The sequence below is a fragment of the Oryzias latipes genome, chromosome 10, assembly GCF_002234675.1.
Source record: "Oryzias latipes chromosome 10, ASM223467v1".
Taxonomy (NCBI): domain Eukaryota; kingdom Metazoa; phylum Chordata; class Actinopteri; order Beloniformes; family Adrianichthyidae; genus Oryzias; species Oryzias latipes.
In genome coordinates, this window is record NC_019868.2 from 426,709 (window position 1) to 446,218 (window position 19,510).

General features: G+C 41.5%; 1 protein-coding gene across 4 annotated transcripts in view; it reads right to left on the bottom strand.

Annotated features, from left to right (window-relative positions):
• Positions 1-19,510, bottom strand: part of ldb2 (LIM domain binding 2) — a 97,999-nt gene that overhangs the window by 20,300 nt on the left and 58,189 nt on the right. For all 4 annotated transcript variants that reach the window (XM_023959478.1, XM_023959479.1, XM_023959476.1 and 1 more), the window contains exons 3-5: positions 14,486-14,658; positions 7,569-7,691; positions 3,460-3,543 (exon numbers count right to left, since the gene is read on the bottom strand). In XM_023959478.1, coding sequence (XP_023815246.1) covers positions 3,460-3,543; positions 7,569-7,691; positions 14,486-14,658 — 380 coding nt within the window. The remainder of the gene's footprint in view (positions 1-3,459; positions 3,544-7,568; positions 7,692-14,485; positions 14,659-19,510) is intronic.

Here is a 19,510-nt window from a genome sequence, read left to right on the forward strand (position 1 = left end):
TATTTCAGGTTCAACTGCATTTTGCTTGACGTTAGGCAACAAGATGCACTTTTACACATTTGGACCCTTTTTTCATTGAAAAAGGTTTATTAAGATTCGGCCAACCTTCAGTAGCTCTATAGGCCACACTTGGCAGTGTGGTAAAAATGTTCTGGGGTTTGGGTTAATTCTGTTTTTTACCATGGAAATAAACTTCTTCTAAACCTTCCAGATAAAGTATCTCTAAAAAATGTACTCCTGAGAGGAGCAATGGGAGAAAGACTCACTCAAAATAGTCAGGATGGCAGATAAATAGCCTTTGCTGGTTGTTTACACCTTCCACAAAAAGTGTGCACAGGTAGCCCTTTCTTCTCTAACCCGACGCTGATTGTTGTTGAATTTAATGAGTGACCAATGATTTTTTGTTTTACAGCACTTTAAATGTGATTTAATTCAGGAGAAAGCTAGACATCTCTAGAGAGCTAAACAAGGGTCAACATAAATAAAGATGAGCTGCCGTAAACAGCTGGGTGGTGTACCTTCTTCACCAGCAGCATTCATGCAGATGCTGGTTGGAGTAGCTGGAGGACAGGCACGGCTCTGTTTACATCAAACCGATCAAATATGAAAGCCAGAGTCAAACTCAAGGCAATAAGTCGGCTCTAATTCTTCTGCTGTATTTTACTTTTCCGTGCAGTCATTGGTAAAACCAGTGACCGAGTCTTCTGTTAAACCGTCACTTTACAGAGCTCACCTGTTCAGTGGCTAAAGCAACTAGACAACGCTAACTACAGCTTTATGCTGGTTCATCAACACAACAAAAATACAACTCTTTTTGCAATATTAGAGAATCATTTCTACTAAGAGTCAGAAAAAGAACCACATGCCAGGTAATTTCTGCAGGTCTTGAGTGTGACATGGTTCCTGCATGTTCATATCTGTGATGCTCAAATTCTCCTCACTGATGCTGTCTCACTGTCAAAGCGTGACCGGTGCAGAAACAGCAGTTTACCAAGCGGCTCAAGGGCGCTCCCACATTCATTACTTTAAGAAAGGAGACTGTTAATCATTCAGTGCATGTTCAAATCATTTCATCTGACCTTCAGCTTCCCACCACTCCCACTTTCCCTTCATGAGTTCTAATCAACATGTTTGTCCCAGCTCAGGGTGCTCTTTGCAGCAAAACTTGAAATGATCAAAGTGCAGTGAGCCCTTGGAACGGAAGCGTGTCATCCACATAACGACTACTACGGTGTGTAAAACAACTCTGGACGTTGTAATACAACTTGTTCAGCGAAATCAGGAATCCTTGTGGAACTGATAGAAGTTCATGTCAGTCTGAACTAGTTTTTTCAGCCTCAGGTGATCACGTCCAATGTCTTTACATAACTTTAGCAACGTGTAATGCTTTCCCCTCCGTCAGGATGGCCGTGTTTCTGTGCCACGCCGCTCCAGGCAAAGAGAACATCCCTGCAGTAGACCAATCCAGTGTTCTCCTCTGATTGTTCCCTGCTGACACTGTAATATCCCTTCCCTGTTCAGCCAGAAAGCCTGACTCTCTCGGAAAACAAGGGTTATTTTCAGCTTGAATAGTAGGAAGCCTACAGCCACGATACATGGAAAAGCTGAAACACTACGAATGAATAACACATTTTTGCATTCTGGTTTTAACGTGACAGACAGACAGACAGTCATGGCCGCCCAGCCAAGAAGCTGTCAGGTCTCTTTAGAAATGAGGGAAAATGCTGGGCAAGGCCTTTTCCAGACAAGCACTGTATTGTGAGGAAAGGCTGCATTTTACCTCGACACACCCGATATCCAAAATGTGCAACTTGTTAAAAATCAGTAACCATCCCCAACTTGATTTTTCAAGAGAGATGCCAAATCCCTGTGTTGCAAACAAGACATCAGTTTATTTATGGTAAAACTCTACTTTATTTTCTGTTCAATCTTTTTAATTCCATTTAATGATAAAACCCTGGAGAATTAATGTATATAAAAACAAAGAAACAACGTCCAATTATTGATCAGTTTTTGAATCTTTGTCTGACCATCCACCCACCCAACCATCCATCCATCCATCCATCCATCCATCCATCCATCCATCTGTCCATCCATCCATCCATCCATCCATCCATCCATCTGTCCATCCATCCATCCATCCATCCATCCATGCATCCATCCATCCATCCACCCAGCCACTGTTGGGTGAGGGGGGGTACACTGTGGACAGGTCGCCACAACCATACACTCATGCACACACACACTCATGCCTTTGTCTGGGCATTGCTGTCAAAATCATTTCAGTCACATTTTTAAAATCATTGGTTAATTAGATTTACATTTTTGGTCAATTTCAGTTCTTAAACCATTCATGCATTTTTTGTTTTTAAAATATTGTTTTGTGTAAAGTTCTCATTTTTAACTAAATATATGTGATGGATAATATGAATAATGCAGGAAATGAAAATTAACCACTGTATTGAAGGAAGAGTGATTTCATAATGGATTTGCATCTTGTAAGGAAAGATCAATTGGAATCAGTTCAAATCAATTTTAAATTCAGCCCACTGAAAGTCAAAACCATATTTTTAAATGTAAATTAAAAGTTGATTTTTTTATAGTTTCAGTTATTGTCCTTTTTAATTTTGTGATGGTCTAAATCATAAAACCTCCATGAGGAATTACAGACCCTTGCATTTGGAGGCTTCTCTTTCAGCCGCATCAGAGCAGCTTTCTGCAGAAAGAATGGTTCTTAGAGAAAAGCACAGCATGGACCCAGCATCCTCTCTTCCTGCCTTGGTGTCTCTCCTCTCTCAGCTACAATAAGCAATGAAGGTGCCGTTCTCTGATTTGCGTCTTTTCACAATTATGAGTCTCAACAGGGAGCTCTCATTAATGTTATGCTAATTTTCTGTATCCAATTAATTCTTCCCTCTCCCTGTTTGTCTCGCCCTCGCTCGTGCTCTCCTATTTGGAAATAGTGGCTGTCAGTGGAATGTGGCGTTGAAAAACACAAACAGAAGCCTCTGTCACAAACGGCTCATGTATTTACCCGGCCTATGCTTCCTTTATCCTGTAAATGATATCGCTTTATTCCGAGTGCTTTCGTGCTGAGCACAGAAGCAAGAAGGAATAAAAATACAGGAAAAAAAGAACAATTCTAAAAGATGGAATGGGAATTTCAACAATAAAAGTATAGGGTCAAACCATGAATTTAAAAAGGTGTGAATAAATTAAATATAAAACAACAGCTCTATTAAATCAATCTAACAAAAAATATCTAAAGAAATCTACATTGAAGATGTTGCACAGTTAAAAATAAACAAAATAACAACAGGAGGGGTTTTTGAGCAGAGTGAATTACTGAGTTTCTAATGGAATTATTCCATGATGTGCATCACAAGCAAGAGAGGAGAACAACAGCAAATGCAAAATGACATATATTGTCAGACACACACACAGACACACCGTACTTACCCTGAGGTAGTTGAGGGTGAAGTTGGTCAAGCCCATGCGAGTGATGTTTTTGGACAGTTGTTCCAGCACCTGAGGGTCCTGTGCCTGAAGTAAGCAGCAGGAAAATAAAGATGAAAGAGACAAATTCTGCATAAAGAGCAGATTTACAACCGAAGTCACTGCATTCAGCCAAATCCTTCTAAACATCTAAATCCTTCTAAACAGGATATTTCCAGAACTCAGCTATATTAGATGTTTATGCAGAGTCTCACAGGTGTCTTTAACATGTTCATTGCAGTTTCTTCAAAAAGAATCTCCAAATAGTTGCACAGCTGATTTGAATAGTGAGATCGCCACATATTTATAGCACTGAAACATATATGTACTTAAACCTGAAACCTATAAAGCCATGTTTTTGAGTAAGGACAACAGCTGACTGATGACAGGAAGCTGGAAAAGGACAATAAATCTGCAGATTTGCTTCACTCTTCATATAAAAGATTCATGAGGACGAGAGGACATGGCTAATTTACACACATGAGTCTGAGTAACCAGAATCAACTAAAGAATGAATTGCAAAAATTGTGTTGATCCAGAAAGAACAAGAGTGATGTGGAGTGAATATTAAAAGTAAACACAAAAGCCACGCTGCCAAATCTGCAGACGTGTGATTGTTCACCAAGCTTGTTTGTTGCTTCCCAAAAAGCTCCTGCATTCTAAAAAGTCACAGGTATTGACAGAGCAAAGCAGCCCAAACATAGCAGAGGCAGCAAGCCGCCTTGCATTGGGTGGCTCATGAAAAATGCATCATTCTATCTGCAGTTGCATCTCTGAGTGGAAAAAGTTCAGAGGAAAGTGAGGGAGGGAGGCCTTCTGTGCTGTCAGCACAGGCACAGGAGGACTGAACCAGAGAGCATTATTTGGCAGCTGGAGGATCACAGACCAAAATACTTTACTCATCAAGCAGAATTAGGGGGACTGCAATGGACACAATCCTTCTTGGCTGCACAGATACAGAGATGCAACAACAGTCTGTGTTGTAACCGAGCAAATACTGAGACATGGAGACCATCCAGAGGCAGCAAACATGTCTGTGCAGAAATATCTGAGGAAAAAAAAGCATTAAGATGCAAGATGGTGGCTCCAATTTTAAAAAACACAAGGTCAGAAGGCATCTACAGCAAATGCATTGCATTTAGATTGACAGGTGAAGCTGAGGTGCTGCTCTGCTGCCAGCGTGCCATGCTGTCGTCTGTAACCGGCGAGGAAGGAGAAACCACACGCGTGTTGGTGTGACGCCGTCACAGGGACATTCGGTCAGAGTCCAGACTCAAACCCATCAATTTAGGGATTAAGAATAACAAAAATGCAAAACAACATAGAAAGATATGAACATTTTTTTAATCTTTTAGGTTTCTGAGGCAAAAAAGACTTTATTTTTATTGAATCTTCAAGCTGTTTGGAAGCTTCACTAAGTTGCATTTCAGTTAAATGTTCCAGAAACACTGAAACCATGTTTGTTGCACAATGTGGCTTCTGTTTGTGATTTCGAAGTATTTTTCTTTTAGGATCACTGCAGCTGAGATGATCACAGCAAACCACCAAAGGCAGGTTTTCCTAAAGCTCACACTGATCATTGAATCTGAGACCTGCTTTGATAGAATCACAAACTGAGGTCCAGCTGAATATTGGCCTCTCTTCAAAGCCTCTGATGGTATATATTTATTTATAATGTTTTAAAATGGAAACTTGGGAGAGTTTTCACCTAACTGTATGTTTTCTTTACAAATATAATTATTCTCTTTCATTTAAAATGTAGAAAGATAGCTAACATTTTCTGCACTGGAAATAAACGAGTTTTCTTTGATCCTTCATGTCCATCACTCAGATTTCTAAAGGCAGCTTTGGATCAGCCTTTCATTCAGTTTATTGAATTCTTCTTTCCTCAAAGATAGGGCTGCACGATATGAGGAAAACTTGCGATATGCGATATTAGAGATTAATATTGCGATATTGATATAATTTGCGGTATATAAAAAAATAGAAAAATGCCAAAAACATCATTCCCATTTCATTGCAACAGTTTAAAATTACACTCCAAATGACCCTCATCGACATAGGTTACAAACATCTAACATAATAGGCCTCCATCTGATTGGTAAACAATGGGAAGCATAAAGGGATTTATTTGATTTGTTAAATGCGTCAAGCTGCCATAAGATTGTTTTAACACATTTTGGGTTTACAATTTATTGCGATATTCGCAGTCTTTTGCGATATGCCTATTGCAGAGCTGGATATTGCGATAACGATAAATTTGCGGTATATTGTGCAGGCCTACTCAAAGAGTTTAGCCCAGCTGATGCACAAACAGAGTTCATTTATGTTGAATTTGTGCTGCACACTGTACTGTAGCTGACAAAAGAAAACGTGAACTAGAGTTGTGGCTCGGATGTGATCAGTCATGGATTACATTGATCAACTACAGGCCAATTTTTTCAAAACTTGATAATAAACAATGAAGCTAATTTTGCTCCCAGTGTCTCACAGGACCTGATAGAAGTGAAAACATGACTTCAGACGGTGGCCCAGCAGAGCAGCTCTACATCTGTACCAGAATCTGCCGTCTCAACCTTCCTGCTCTGAATCTGCTTTCATCAACCGCGACAGCCATCAAAAGCCTGAGCGCACCCACCGTGCCTCACATTTCACCCCATAGCCCCCCTTTTATCTCTCCAGGAATTAACGGGAATTCCCGGAGGGGCCAATTTATCGCCGAGTGAAATTCGTATGAACATTTGGTCAAAAAGACACCCTGCCTTCCCCACCTTTAGCTTCATGAAGCAGAACAAGGCAAAGAACTGAAGCCCCTTTAGTTTATCAAGCAAATGGAGGTGGGGGTGGAGGGCGGGGGTCTGCACATGTCACTGCTGAGGACAAGGAGTCATGACTGAGCACTATAAATGATTGCATTTAATGCTGTTGTTTTCAAAGCAGACATTTTTGACATATGGTTCTTTACATTTTTACCTTGACAGCAGGAATAGACCACACCCCCTGCCCCCCACCCCCACCCCCATGCACGGGCGGAAAGACAGACGCGTTCACTGTTTTCAGGAGCAGATGTCTTCCAAGAGAAAGAAAAAGAAATAAAAACAAAGTACTCACTAATATAACAATTCTTTAACATTTTACACAAAAACTGTGTTTTTTGTAAGTCAATGCATCATGAATGGCAACTTTTGGTCTGGTTCCAGGCTGCATGTTTACTACAGCAGGATGGACATTTTGTTTCCATGATTAGCATCTGTTACTCAACATTTCAGAGCAGCACTTTCCTTACAAGCAGTTTGTTGTCAAAAAGGATTTTCTGTCAGTTTTTACAACAAGAACTGTTATTGGTGAACGTTCAGTTTACAGAAAAACTGTTCTTTATAATTCAACTAAGTTGGTTTTAGAAAAATAAATTTGATGTTGATATTTAATTAAGAAATTGTGTGAATTGGAATGAATTGTGAATTACTGAATGAACTGAAATTTGACAGCCAGTTGTAATGAATCCTAAATGAGGAGCTGAGCTCAGTTTCTGCTTCGTCTCATGTTGCTGCCTCTGATGGAAACAAACTATTGTTTCACTGCAAATGATTTACGAGCAGATTTGACCTCTCTTGATAAAATGGATATGGACATCTGCACCTCTTCATATGTAACACAGGCAGCAGCTGCTTTTCTATGATGCCTGAATGTTTGAAAGAGGCTTTTGCAAACCCGGGGTCCTTCCACCATGTAAAGCTCTACTGTATATCACTGAATGTGTGCAGGAATTGGCTTTGTCTCTACACACCTCCTTCTTGCTGCTTCACCATGAATTCAGCTCACTCCACATTTCCAGTGACTACACGTGCGTGTTACACTTGATGGAATTCAACCTTTATTCATCTGACCTTGTGTTTTTTTGTTTTTTTTGCATCAGTGACCCTTTGTGCTTTCTGATATCTGCAAACAGAAATCCTTCTGAACCGCCAGTGTTCAGTGCATTTCATTTCCATACAACATGTATGTAGATGTGCTCCTCAAAAGTGGAACCCATAGCGGGATGTAGGACTGTGTGTGAGTGATGGCACACTTACGTGCATGGCCAGGATGCTGCGGGGGATGAGTTCCCGGTACTGCCGGATAGTAAAGTGCCACGTCTTAATCCTCATCAGGTCATCGAAGGCAAACTCTAGTATCAAACGCCCCTCTGTACAAACCTGCACAAAGAGCACAGATGTAGTGTTAATTTCTGGCCTCAGACTCGTATCTTTACAGTTACGACTCACTAACTGACAGGAGGCTGTCGGCTAGATTGAACAGAGAATGATTTCATGGTCGGCCATGAAACATTGGAATCATTTTGCCTCATTTGGTGGTTGTGCAGGGATGTGAGAATGTATTTTATTCTACCCCAGCCTCTCCTCCGTCCTTGAGTCTCTCCATCGTCCAGCTATGTTTTAAATGCAAAAATAAACTAACTGGAGAAGGGCGTGTTTATGCCAGAGACAAAAGAACTTCAGGTCAGAAAGAGTTGCCAATTAGGAGGAGAGGAAGAGATGCAGAGCGGAGGGAGGGAGGGAGAGCGAGAGAGGGAGGGGTGGGGGGCATTTTTCTCCCCTTTAGCTGAATCTTGCTTCTCCCGTATTTCGTTGCTGTGACAACCAGGAGACAGAGGAGTGGAGAGACAGACAGAGAAAGAGGGGGGGAAAAATCAGCTGATTAGTTGGCATGGCAACAGCAAAGATGTAATCCCACCAGACACACTCTAATCAATGCCCCCAGTGCAGATGGTCTCCTGAGGATCAACAAGAAAGAGGCTAGCGGCCATGCTACACCCCCACCTCCTCATCCCCACCCCCCACCCCCACCACCTCTCACCCACTTCCCCCCGAATTCCCACCAAACTCTATCTGTGCTGGTCACGTGCCAACACAGTCGGTCCAGGAGAAAAGCAGACAGAGGAGCTCCACGCCGTGGCCGTGGATGTCCTTGCTTTGCAGTCCACACGGAAACCTTGGTGACATCTACCACGAATGCATGGAGCAAATGACAAATGTGTCCGAATACGCATACAGAGCCGTGCAGAGCAACGCTGCCACTGCATTAGGATTCTAGCTTCTAATGAGACTTTTCTAACCAGAAAAATCACTGCAGCATGCCCAATTCTTCACACTGCTTCACACACCCAAGTCAACTTTACTGCTGCTTCTCATTGTTTGTTTACAATAAATGACATCACTATCATACATTTCAGTTATTGTCATTCTATGATGCTCTGGCTTTTTCCCAAAATGAACCAAATAAATGGAATTATCAAGCAAGTTCAACATTATGCGTTCGCTTTTACGTTTTTTTTCCTTCCTTTATTGGTAATTTGCAGGCATTAAGGGAATTATGTGAGTTTCAATGATAATGACTTAGTTTTACTTGAATAGACTGTCTTCATGGCTGTTCAGTTCTTACTTTTGGTCAGTTTTAATTTCTAAAATGATCAGAATCCTAATGATTCTATAAAGTCGGCTCTGATCAGTGAGGTTCCTGTTTCCCATCCTTATCTCTGCTCTTTAAAAAAGTAATTTATTTCATAGTTCAGAGGTGACACGATCGTATAAAACAAAGTAATTCAATCAACTTTTCTGAAACTGATCTTCATTTGTATTTGTTCCTTAATTTAATGGCAGGTTTCTAGATTAATTTGATCAACTCACCATTGCTTTTAGGGAAACGGATAGGAAAACAAAGGTGAAACTTTGTTTTTAGTTATTTCTCTTCCACTTTGAATTGAAATGCATGGCAGTAATTATGCAGTGAATGACTTTTCTGCCTTCTGGCAGCTGAAGTCTATTAAACAACCCGATATTAAGGCATGTTTGAAAGAAGCAAGTAATTGTTTCTTTAATTTGTGAAACCCTGACTTTTTGTGGGCAGAGACATAACCTGAATTGTGTTTCCTGGTGAGCTGGGTCTTCTGCTGTTTCCAGGTCTAATGCCTACAGTGAAATAACAATGTGCTATTGATTCCTTCTTCTGAAGTGCTAAGCCATTCCCTTGCATTGTCTCTATCTTCGGCTTCTCCAGGAAAGCCTCGGTGTAACTGATAGACAGATTGTCAGAATCAGAACCACACCAAGAAGCCAAACAGCATCACTTCAATTGCCATGTGCATTAAATGTGCAGCAATTATTGTTTAGTATGCTGCTGCACAGACACAAATGCAGCATTCCTTGAAATTCCTGAGGAAATGTTAGAGCTCATATTTCTAATAATGGCTCATATTTTTCCCTAATTAGTGCACACTCGTGAAAAGTGAAAGATCCTGTTAAATAAAAAGTGTTCCATTGAAAAGGAGGAGCTCCTGAAAGAGAGTCCACATTGATTTAGCAGCACGCTCATAAATCTTCCACACAGGGGGGGTTGAGATCAGGGGATCTCCAGTTCTGCTGCAACTGTCTTCAATACCGAACCCCAACCTAACGATCAACCAACAGAGCCAATGAAGGTCATTCAAAGACATTAGAAGCATTTAAAAATAAAGTGGAGTCAGGCTGAATGTCCTCAGTCACAGCAAATCCTTGTTTTAACTTTTCTGAAGATGGTCTCACAATTTCTGAGAATACAGAACAATGTCAGTATTGTCAAAAATATTATTTTAACCTTTTAATAAAAATGCCACATTTCATGTCCTGATGTCCATCCCTCCATCTATTTCTTAACTGCTCTGATCGCTCTGTCGCAGGTCCAGCATGGATCTCATTTAAATGGACGTTGCACCAGTACACACTGTCATTCTTTGACGTCTTCTGTAAGTTTGGGGAAAATGTTCTCAGTCTGTTTTCAGAAAAACATGAGCCAAAGAATTCAATACATGACTATCTGATGAACACTCGCTTCATTGGTCGTTAAAGGAAATCACTTTCGATGCTTCAGTGTGTCTTTAGATATGACTGCTCCAAATCCCTTCATTTGTTTTTGAGTCAGCAGAAATGCTTTCTTCAGACAAACTACTGTGACTGCAGTGGTTCATCTGTCTTTTCTTCATCATTGCATCTCAGTTTAGTTTAAATTTAAAAAAAATTAATATAATCTCTCAGCTCCGCTTTTGAAATGGTCAGGATTTAATAAAACAAATTCCATCATGTTGCAGAAAAAATGTTCAGATATCCCTTCATCCGAATCAGACAACTATGAAAACCCCACAGATGACAGATGAAGGTGGCGTGACAGTCGATCACCAAGGGTTGGTTTTCTTTATGGACGCATTGATTTAAATATCTTTTTATGAATAACCTATTTTTCTTAGGGTAAATCAAAAAAAAATATATTATTTTCTAAAAATAATGTTATGAGTGAAAAAATCCACTTCAAACAGATTTATGCGTCAAAAAGCTGTTTTGCTCTTTGCTCACCTCCGAGCAAACAAAATCCCATCTGGGCTCCTGTAACGATGACCAGGCCTGCACAGCCAACCCATGCTGGTCAGGGAGAGTGATGCATGCTGGGTCCTGAATGGAGATGCTGGAGACGGAGGGAGGCTGGCAGGTTGGGAGCTTCTGCTTAAATTGGCTCCCTGTGTCAACTTGTCAACACCTCACCGGCTTGAGAGCCCTGCACACATTTTCCACCCACACCTGAAGAACAGCCCGCATTCTAGCAGCCTTTCTGACTCCGCCCACTCATTAGACTAGAGCAGCACACACGTGTGTGCAGGGGGAGAAACTTCAGACACGCAATGCCTCCTCCAACTTCACATTTTATTGAAAAGATCATTTGCAGGCATCATTAAGGCTGTTTCATTTGTGACATCAGGCGGCAAAAAGACTTTTCCTCTTTACATTTTCACAATAAGAGTTTAGTTCCTACTTGTCAACCATAGAAATCAATTAATATCTTGTCCCGTATATGATAATTCATTTTTTTAACCACACAGAAATCGCTCATCTGTGACTTTACGACTTTTTGCAAAGCGACGTGTCAATTAGTGGAGACTTCAAACAACTGATCATCTTTCTTGAAATGTATTGAGTGAGCGAGGAATGAATATATATTCTTAATTTCATACTCAAAGTGTAACAATACTTTATCTTAATCACATTTAGGCTTAAAAATGAGCTAATATCAGACATTTCTCCCCTCAAAACTCCAATTATACCAGGAGAAAAGGAATTTAGCTGAACATAAAAAACAAAAATAACTAACAGCTCGGTGTTTAGCTCGCCGTTCACAACGTGTTGTTCTTTGTTCAGTCCAATGTGAAAAACGTTTCTTTTTTGACCTAATTCCAGCATTTCCACATTTAGCTGCTTAACTTCACCACCTAGATTTCAGTGATCAGAGAACGTCCCAAACAGCAAATATCGCAAATTTTATAAACCAAACTAAATAATCTTGGAAAATGTGAGCAGAATTAGACATTTTGAAGACAGATAGGAACAGAAAGAGACGGAAACGGGGGGGGGGGGGGGGGGGGGGGGGGGGGGCAGAGCTCATGTCGGGAGCTGGGAATGATTTCTCTGGGGATGAAGGATGCGAGTGTGTGTGTACGGGGGGGATGAGAGCGTGCGGTGGAGTGGAGAGCGAGGAAGAGAATGAGCGAGTTGGGGGAGGATGAGTGAGTCGGGGGGCAGCGGCGGTTGAGGAAAGCGAGGCGAGGCAGAGCTGATTGAGATTCGGGCCTCCAGAGCTGCAGGCTCACGGCTGCTGGGAGCGCTCACACAACACGCTCACTTATTGGAATTTTTTCTAATGAATTCATTCTTCCCGTCCAATTTAGAGATGAAAAGAGAGCCGGAGTAAGCAGTAAATTTAGCCTTTTGTTGACCAGGTCACAGATCTGCTCCTTTCCAAACATTAATATCTGACACTTGTAATATATCTGTGACTTTTTTTCACTACCTTTGAGAAACATGGTAAAAAACAAACAAACAAAAAAACAAGACATTCCATATTCGAAAGAATGTCGAGATTTCCTTTGTGTTGACTGACGCAACAACTAACAGAGGATGCATCCTTCATTTACTGCAATTTTACTGCATGCACATATCTAAGCCCACCCAGCAAGTCACCGTCCCACACATGCTGCAGGGAGACCGACCATGCATCAAAACATTTGGACACCAAAAACATTTTCTCTGTTTAGGGAAAAGCCTGCAGTTTCCTGACATAAGCTAATTTACTACGATTGTTTTTGTTTTGCAATAATACGTATCAAAAATCCATCAATCAATAGATGGGACTGCTTTTGCATAAGCTAGAAAAGCACAAATTATTAATAACATGATGAAATATAAGAAAGAAGTTTACAGTATAGAGACATTTAAGGTCCGATCAAGCAGTCAAATGTGTTTTTATTGTAACATTATGCATGTCTGCGTGTTTGTTGTGAGGATTCATATTAGTCCAACATTCCTCATTATCCTGTCTATTTTAAAAGCTTGTGTTTATTGTCATTTGTGTTTGAAATAAAGAAAACTGAAATTGACTTGAATCCTTCTAAGTCAGAAAAGTCGTAGAAGTCCCACTGCTGTGAGTCCTGCTGTAACAAAAAACCACTCTGTGCACCAAATAAGCTGAAACTGACACACAAATGTTGTTGAGACCAATGAGAAAGTTTGAAAAGGACCATGTGAGTCGAGACGGGTTGTCGTCTAAAATTCATCCTAGTGCTGCGGCAGATCCTCCCAAGCACTGAGGGAGCAGCGGTCTAGCACTGTGTGTGTGTGTGTGCGGGTCTGTTTGTGTGCATGTGGGCGTGTGTGTGACTGTGTGCGTGTCTGTTTGTGTGCATGTGGGCGTGTGTGAGACTGTGTGTGTGTGCGTGTGTGTGAGGTTCAGAGTGGAAATGCATCAGCCCTGCTTGCTGCTCTAATGTCTGCTAGCCTCACTAACAGTATCACATATTCACAGATCTGAGAATCAAATTATGAAAAACATTGTAAAACCCGAGCAGGAAAGTTGTCCTCCAAATGTTTGGTCTCACAAGCAGCAGTCCAGACCCAACGGGGTCAGACTCAGCAGGGCGACATGAATGGAAGAGAATAAAGAACTTAATTCCCTCAATAAAAGACAAAGTCTGATCAACACAACCTGCCCTGTTTTTCATTCCCCGTGTGGACTCTGGGCAGATTAGCAGAGAAAGTTAATCTTCACACGCAGACACACACACATGAAGGGTGCTTGCTGTTAAAGCACAAAAACGAGGAGGGCGTGCCGCTGTTTAAAGTCCGAACGATGCGGTCCGCTCCTTCTGCTCCTGGAATCCCGTCAGCTGGGCTGCTCTGCACTGACGAGGTATCCGGCCTCACATCCATTTAGACAGTCAGCAGAAGGAGACTGGAGTCAGAGAGCCATCTGGATCAGACTGTGGTGAGGAAGATACTCACTCCAGCTCACAAGGGGATTGTCTCCTCCTCAGACAAAAGCAGATGAGCTCAGCTTTAGTGCTTTCAGAGCCCCTTTGTGTCAGTTTTGGATGATTTCACAGAACATTTAGAGTTTGCTCTGTTTCTGTCATTTAGACTGAACTCCAAAACTGTAATCTTCATGCATCTCATTCTCATCCCAGTAGTTTGATCTCAGGAGACTCAGTGTATGAATGCGTCAGCACCATTAACAGGAAAAATGCCAGAACTCTGAAAAGTGCTTAAGAGGACAAGACTCTGCAAATCAGCAATTTAATAACACAGATTTTAGATACATTCTGGTTTATTACAATTAAACATCAAGGGAGCAATTGGCTCAATAGTTTGAGTTCAAACAATATCCTTTTTTTAGAGAATATTCTGGATTTCTCTGAAAGTCAGAAACCAGTAAACAAGCTCCGAAAGGAGAAGTCGACTTAAAAATGTATCTAAACTAATCTCCTTTATTATTCATAAAATGAGACACATGCATATAAGATGTCATCATTTATTGCATGACATGAAGGAATGAATGGCATTGAAAGTGTCAGTGAGTCTGTCCTGACACGGTCATAGCCGGTGTTCTAATATTCATGGAGGTGGTCCAGCATTACCTTGGTAAACATGGGCTTCCCGTGCTGAGTGACCATGGTGCACTGGTCACAGTCCAGTGTGATGCAGGAGTTGTGGAAGGACTCCTTGGAGTGCTTCAGGATGTAGCTGAGCTCTGTGACGCCTCCTTCAAAAACCGTGCTGAAGTAACGGGGGATCAGCGTCCGGCCGATCGCTGCAGGGAGACAGCAGAGAGACACATGAGGGGCCCGAGCAGGTCCAGGGTCTGTTCTCCAACAAAACAAAACTCTTGGAGTCATGTCCTCCTGTCAGACACTGAAAGCCCACTCAGCGTATTTTAAACAAGGCTCATGTTCTGTTTGAGACGTGTTTCTGCTACGATGCTTCAGTAAAGATACGAGAGCCACACCGTCATCCAAACCTTGAATGCATCATTTGGCCTGTTTGTTTTGTACCATAAGCTAGGCGAGACCCCGATGGCGCCCCTGAGCCGCAGCAGAGAGACAATCAGCTCAACTTGGCATAAATAGCAGTAACAGCAGGAGGCAGCTGGCCTGGCTGTGTGCCACAAATGAAGCTACTATTTTTACAGCAAATCCTGTTTGCACACAGCTTTGACAAATGTTTGCTGTTTATTGATCACTTTCCACTGATCCTGACCTGCTTCAGTCTCATACACATTCTGATGAACATGTCTTTTTAACTTAAAACAGTCATACAAAAATCTGGCTATGTTGATCATTCAAACACTTTATTTTATGAATCCAGACTTTTAAAGCTGTATGACCACACATTTCCAACAGCAGTTCTTGGAAAATGTCGTTGGCTACAAACTGACGGATGTAACTTTAAAATGGATTTAAACCACAAGAAAAGTTTCTGTGTGTCAGTGTGCGGCACTAAACTTTAGAACAGGTTAAGCACTGAGCTCAAACAATCTTCAAATATCCATAAATTCAAAAAAATGTATAGAGAAACTTTTCCTAAAGGTCAGTGGGAGTCTGAGCCAATTCCAAAAACAGGGATGAGTGAAGTCTGATGAAATGTGTTCTGATGATAATGTTACACCAATGTTACCTGAAATTAAATAAAAGTGTTTTCTGATGATACCAATAAGTTATTGTGCAGCGAGCATTTCTGGATTCATGCAATGATGTTCTCTGATGATAATAATGAGTTCATGATATCAGTTCCATGACGTCTCATAACTGAAATGATGTAAGAATGTTTTCTGAGGAGGATCAACAAGCCCTCCTCTTGGTTCCTGGATAAATCCTTTGATCTGATGAGGACTAGATTATGCCAACTGTTCAAAAATATCAGTGATAAAGCAATAACTCAATACGGGTGGGATTATATACATTATTATATACATTGGCTTCTTCAAACTCCCTTTCAAGAAACACATCAGATTTCACTTGACTTTATTAGATAACCCAGATATTGAATGAATCTAATGTGTGTGTGTGAACTGCATGGTTTACAGCACACACACATGATGATAAGTAATTACACTGTCAAGAACACGGCATAATTTTTTAAGTTCTTTGTTATTTTTCTTTATATTCTAATAAATGGAATAATTAATATTCAATTCAATTCAATTTTATTTGTACAGCCCAAAATCACAACAACAGAGATTTGTTGCTCGATGGGCTTCGAAGTGAAACATGAACTCAAAAGGATCATGAATACAAAGAGTTCAATAGGAAAATAATATATTAAATTAATAAAAAAATAATATATTAAATGTGTTTGATTTAAAGTTAATTTCTTTTTAATTTTTGAAATATAAATGAAGTAATATATATATATCAAAACATATATAGGCTTCATAAATGTACAATAAATATATTCCTTTTCTAGTCTCATGTCGCAGGCAAAAAGAAATGGCTAATGTGATCCACGTGTTTTAAATTCAAACCGATCAAAGTTTAAGTTAACTTGAATTTTTTTTTTTAATTCTGCTAAAGTCATTCATTTTTTCATTTTTTCTGCCCCGGAGATTCTGCCTTGGCGTGCTCCCCTCCCCAGCAGCTAGTCTGAACACTGCTCATCAAAATCTATTTCTTGGGAGAACAAAACTTCATCCAAACAAGGAAATATTATGCACTAGATGTGCTCAGATTCTTTATTTTTTGTGTTTTTTTTTGCTGAAAACAAATGAGGTGAAGTTACACCAAAACCTCACAGCATTTTCTATAAAATCAGGTAAACAAAGCATCACATATGTTTTCAATATTTGCAGCAGCCCATCTGAATGTTCCTCTGACCTCCGAACAGCACAGACAGAGAAGCAGCCGTAGAAACGGCGGGCTGCTCTTCCTGCAGAGTTTCTCCTTCAGCGGGAAAACCCAGAATCCATCCTGGGAGCTCATTCCCACAGAGCCCGCCTGTCTCACTTTCATTTCTTTAGTCATGAGGTTGCTGCAGAATGCTGATACTCATTTCCAGCATCGCCCTGCTTCACACACACACACACACACACACACACACACACACACACACACACACACACACACACACACACACACACACATGCCTGAGAGCTGCAAATATCAGCAGGCACTTCCTCCCGTGCACACTGACTTGCTCAGGGGCAACTAGATAGAAATGCACAGGGAAAGGGAACCAGTTCCTGTTTCTTCCCGAATTTCTCTCAATGTTGTAAACTTTTTATGCAACTTCTAAATGCATACATTTTCTTTAAGATTGAGATGTTGACTTAGACTGGTGCTTCAGTTGCATAGACTGACTGCAACATATCCACAAAGCACAAACCTTTGTGACAACTGTGATGATGGTTTAGTGGTTTACACTCAGGATCCGTGTTACATACGGTAGTAATGTAATGTAATGCTGCTCAACCCTGCAGCAGTTCGTTCTAAAAACCTTCACTCTTACAGAGGACGGCTGCTGGGACCTCCCTGCGCCGCCATGACCCACCCGGTGGTTCAGAGGATGCTGCTGTGGAATGCTAGCTGGAATTTAAGCTGCATTCTGCTCTGCAAATGAGATCAATCCCTTATTTTACCCAGAGTCACAGCAACATGCCTCATGGAACTAAGATATGAAAACATTTAAATTGAGAAAAAAACCCACTTCCTCCTACTTTGTGATGTTGTGTTTTGGTAAAGGACCCCCCCCCCCCCCCCCCATCCAGCAGCACCCAGCCTCTGATTTCAGGCAGAAATAATCCATTTTAGAGTCAACTCTGCTGTCTAGAATTATGTTCTCGCTCCCCTTCCCTTGGGAGGAGTGGGTGGTCAGGAGGTGGAGGGGGCCGGTCGTATAAAACCTAATTTAGAAGTGAAATGTCCCTAAAGACAGCGGCTCCGGAGGCTCTCAAGGTCAGACCTGGTTGGTCGGGTCCTGGGTGATGTGGAGAGTGGAGGGCAGAGAGGAGGGAAGGAGGACTGGTGTGTTTCAAATGTTCTTTAAAGTCAGGCATGACTAAATAAGACAAAAATGTTTGGCGTGGTGAGCAGTGACTGTGGCGGGGGCAGAAGGCTGGGGAGGGGCTGTGTAAATGATGCTCTCTCTGTATCTCGCTGCCTCTCTCACTCAGGCTTGAAAAACAAAGTATTTCCAGGAGTGGAGCTGACTGTTAATGTGGAGGAACTCTGAGGAGCTGGGGGGTGGGGGTGGGTGGGGTGGAGCTGGGGGGAGGAGGAGGTGAGAAGGAATCGGGTAAGAAAAAAAGAGCCAGCAGTAATAGAGAAACTGTGAGAGGAAACTAAAGAAGTAAAAAAAAAGAAGGGCTTGTCAATGACGGGAGGAAGACTCGAAGGATGGGAGGGGGGGCTGGGGGCAGCCGGTGACCGAACAACAAAGAAGCTCCGGTTGGATCTTCTCAGCCTAAAGGGTCCAAACAGCTCAGAGGTGGTGTTAGCACGGCAGCAGGCACAGCAGTCCCGGTCTCGCTTCACATCATTTTTAGGTTCCCTCATCCAATATTTACACTGCAAGCAAACCTTTCAGCTGACCTTCTGCTCTGGATGTTACAGTCTGTCTACATCCTCGGTTAATAAACATTTGGATTTAACACACCAAAAACATGACTCTTCCTTAGGGTTTCTGGATCCTTTGGTTGTCTGCACGCATTTACCACACTGAGCGAGAACATGCAAAACAAAGAACCTAATGCTAAGACTATTATGTTGTTAAATTCTACTCAGCCATTTAATGTCCACAGAGTTTAAATCATGTTTGCACATAGAAGTGCAGCAGAAAGGCTTCTATGCCATGGAAGTGTATTCTCAAGAGGCTCTGGATCATGACAGAAATCCCTTTCTGTGCAGCCATATCAGCCAGATCCGAGTCTGCAGGCAGGTTTTGTCTGTGACCACCGTAAACCTCAGACTCTGAGGGCTGAAAGCCGTGTCACGAGGCTGCAGTCTGATTGGGTCCGAACATCCTTCACAATCATCACTCAGTCAAACCTGGAGTCCCCTCTGTGTTGTTCACATCATATGTGACTCTGTCAGTTATGAACATGCACAGAAAGACGTGGAATGTGTCCTTGAAGATCATCAAGACACTGATGGAGCTGTGGCTGCACAAAACCCTCATTTCCATGTGGAGGCTACGGCTGTCAAGAACTCATGATCTTACACGAAAAAATCAAAAAAACAACACAACACTTTAACTCCATGACAATTGTTTGTTATCTGATTCTTTTCATCCGACAAAGAAATAATTGAGTAGGAATCAACACAGGCAGCTGAGAAGGCAGTCTAACGAGCATTTTTACTGGATAAGGAAAAACTTTTCAGGAAAAGGAAAGTCGGGGGAGGTTGAAACTTTCCAGAAGATGAAAATCTTCACTACAAGTCTCAATAAAACCTAAATATGTTGGAGAGAGAAGGAAGAGGCCCCACATTTGTCTCTCAGGCAGTAACGTTTCACACCCACCAGCAGAGTGTGGGCTTAGAAAAAACTCTGCTTTAGAATACAATCCTAAAAAAAGGAAGCATAAAGAAATGGTAGATTTATTTGAATCCTTTTTTTTATTTTCCTTCCTTTCCTCTTCATTACCCTTCTTCTTGTTCTGTGCTTTTGTTCTC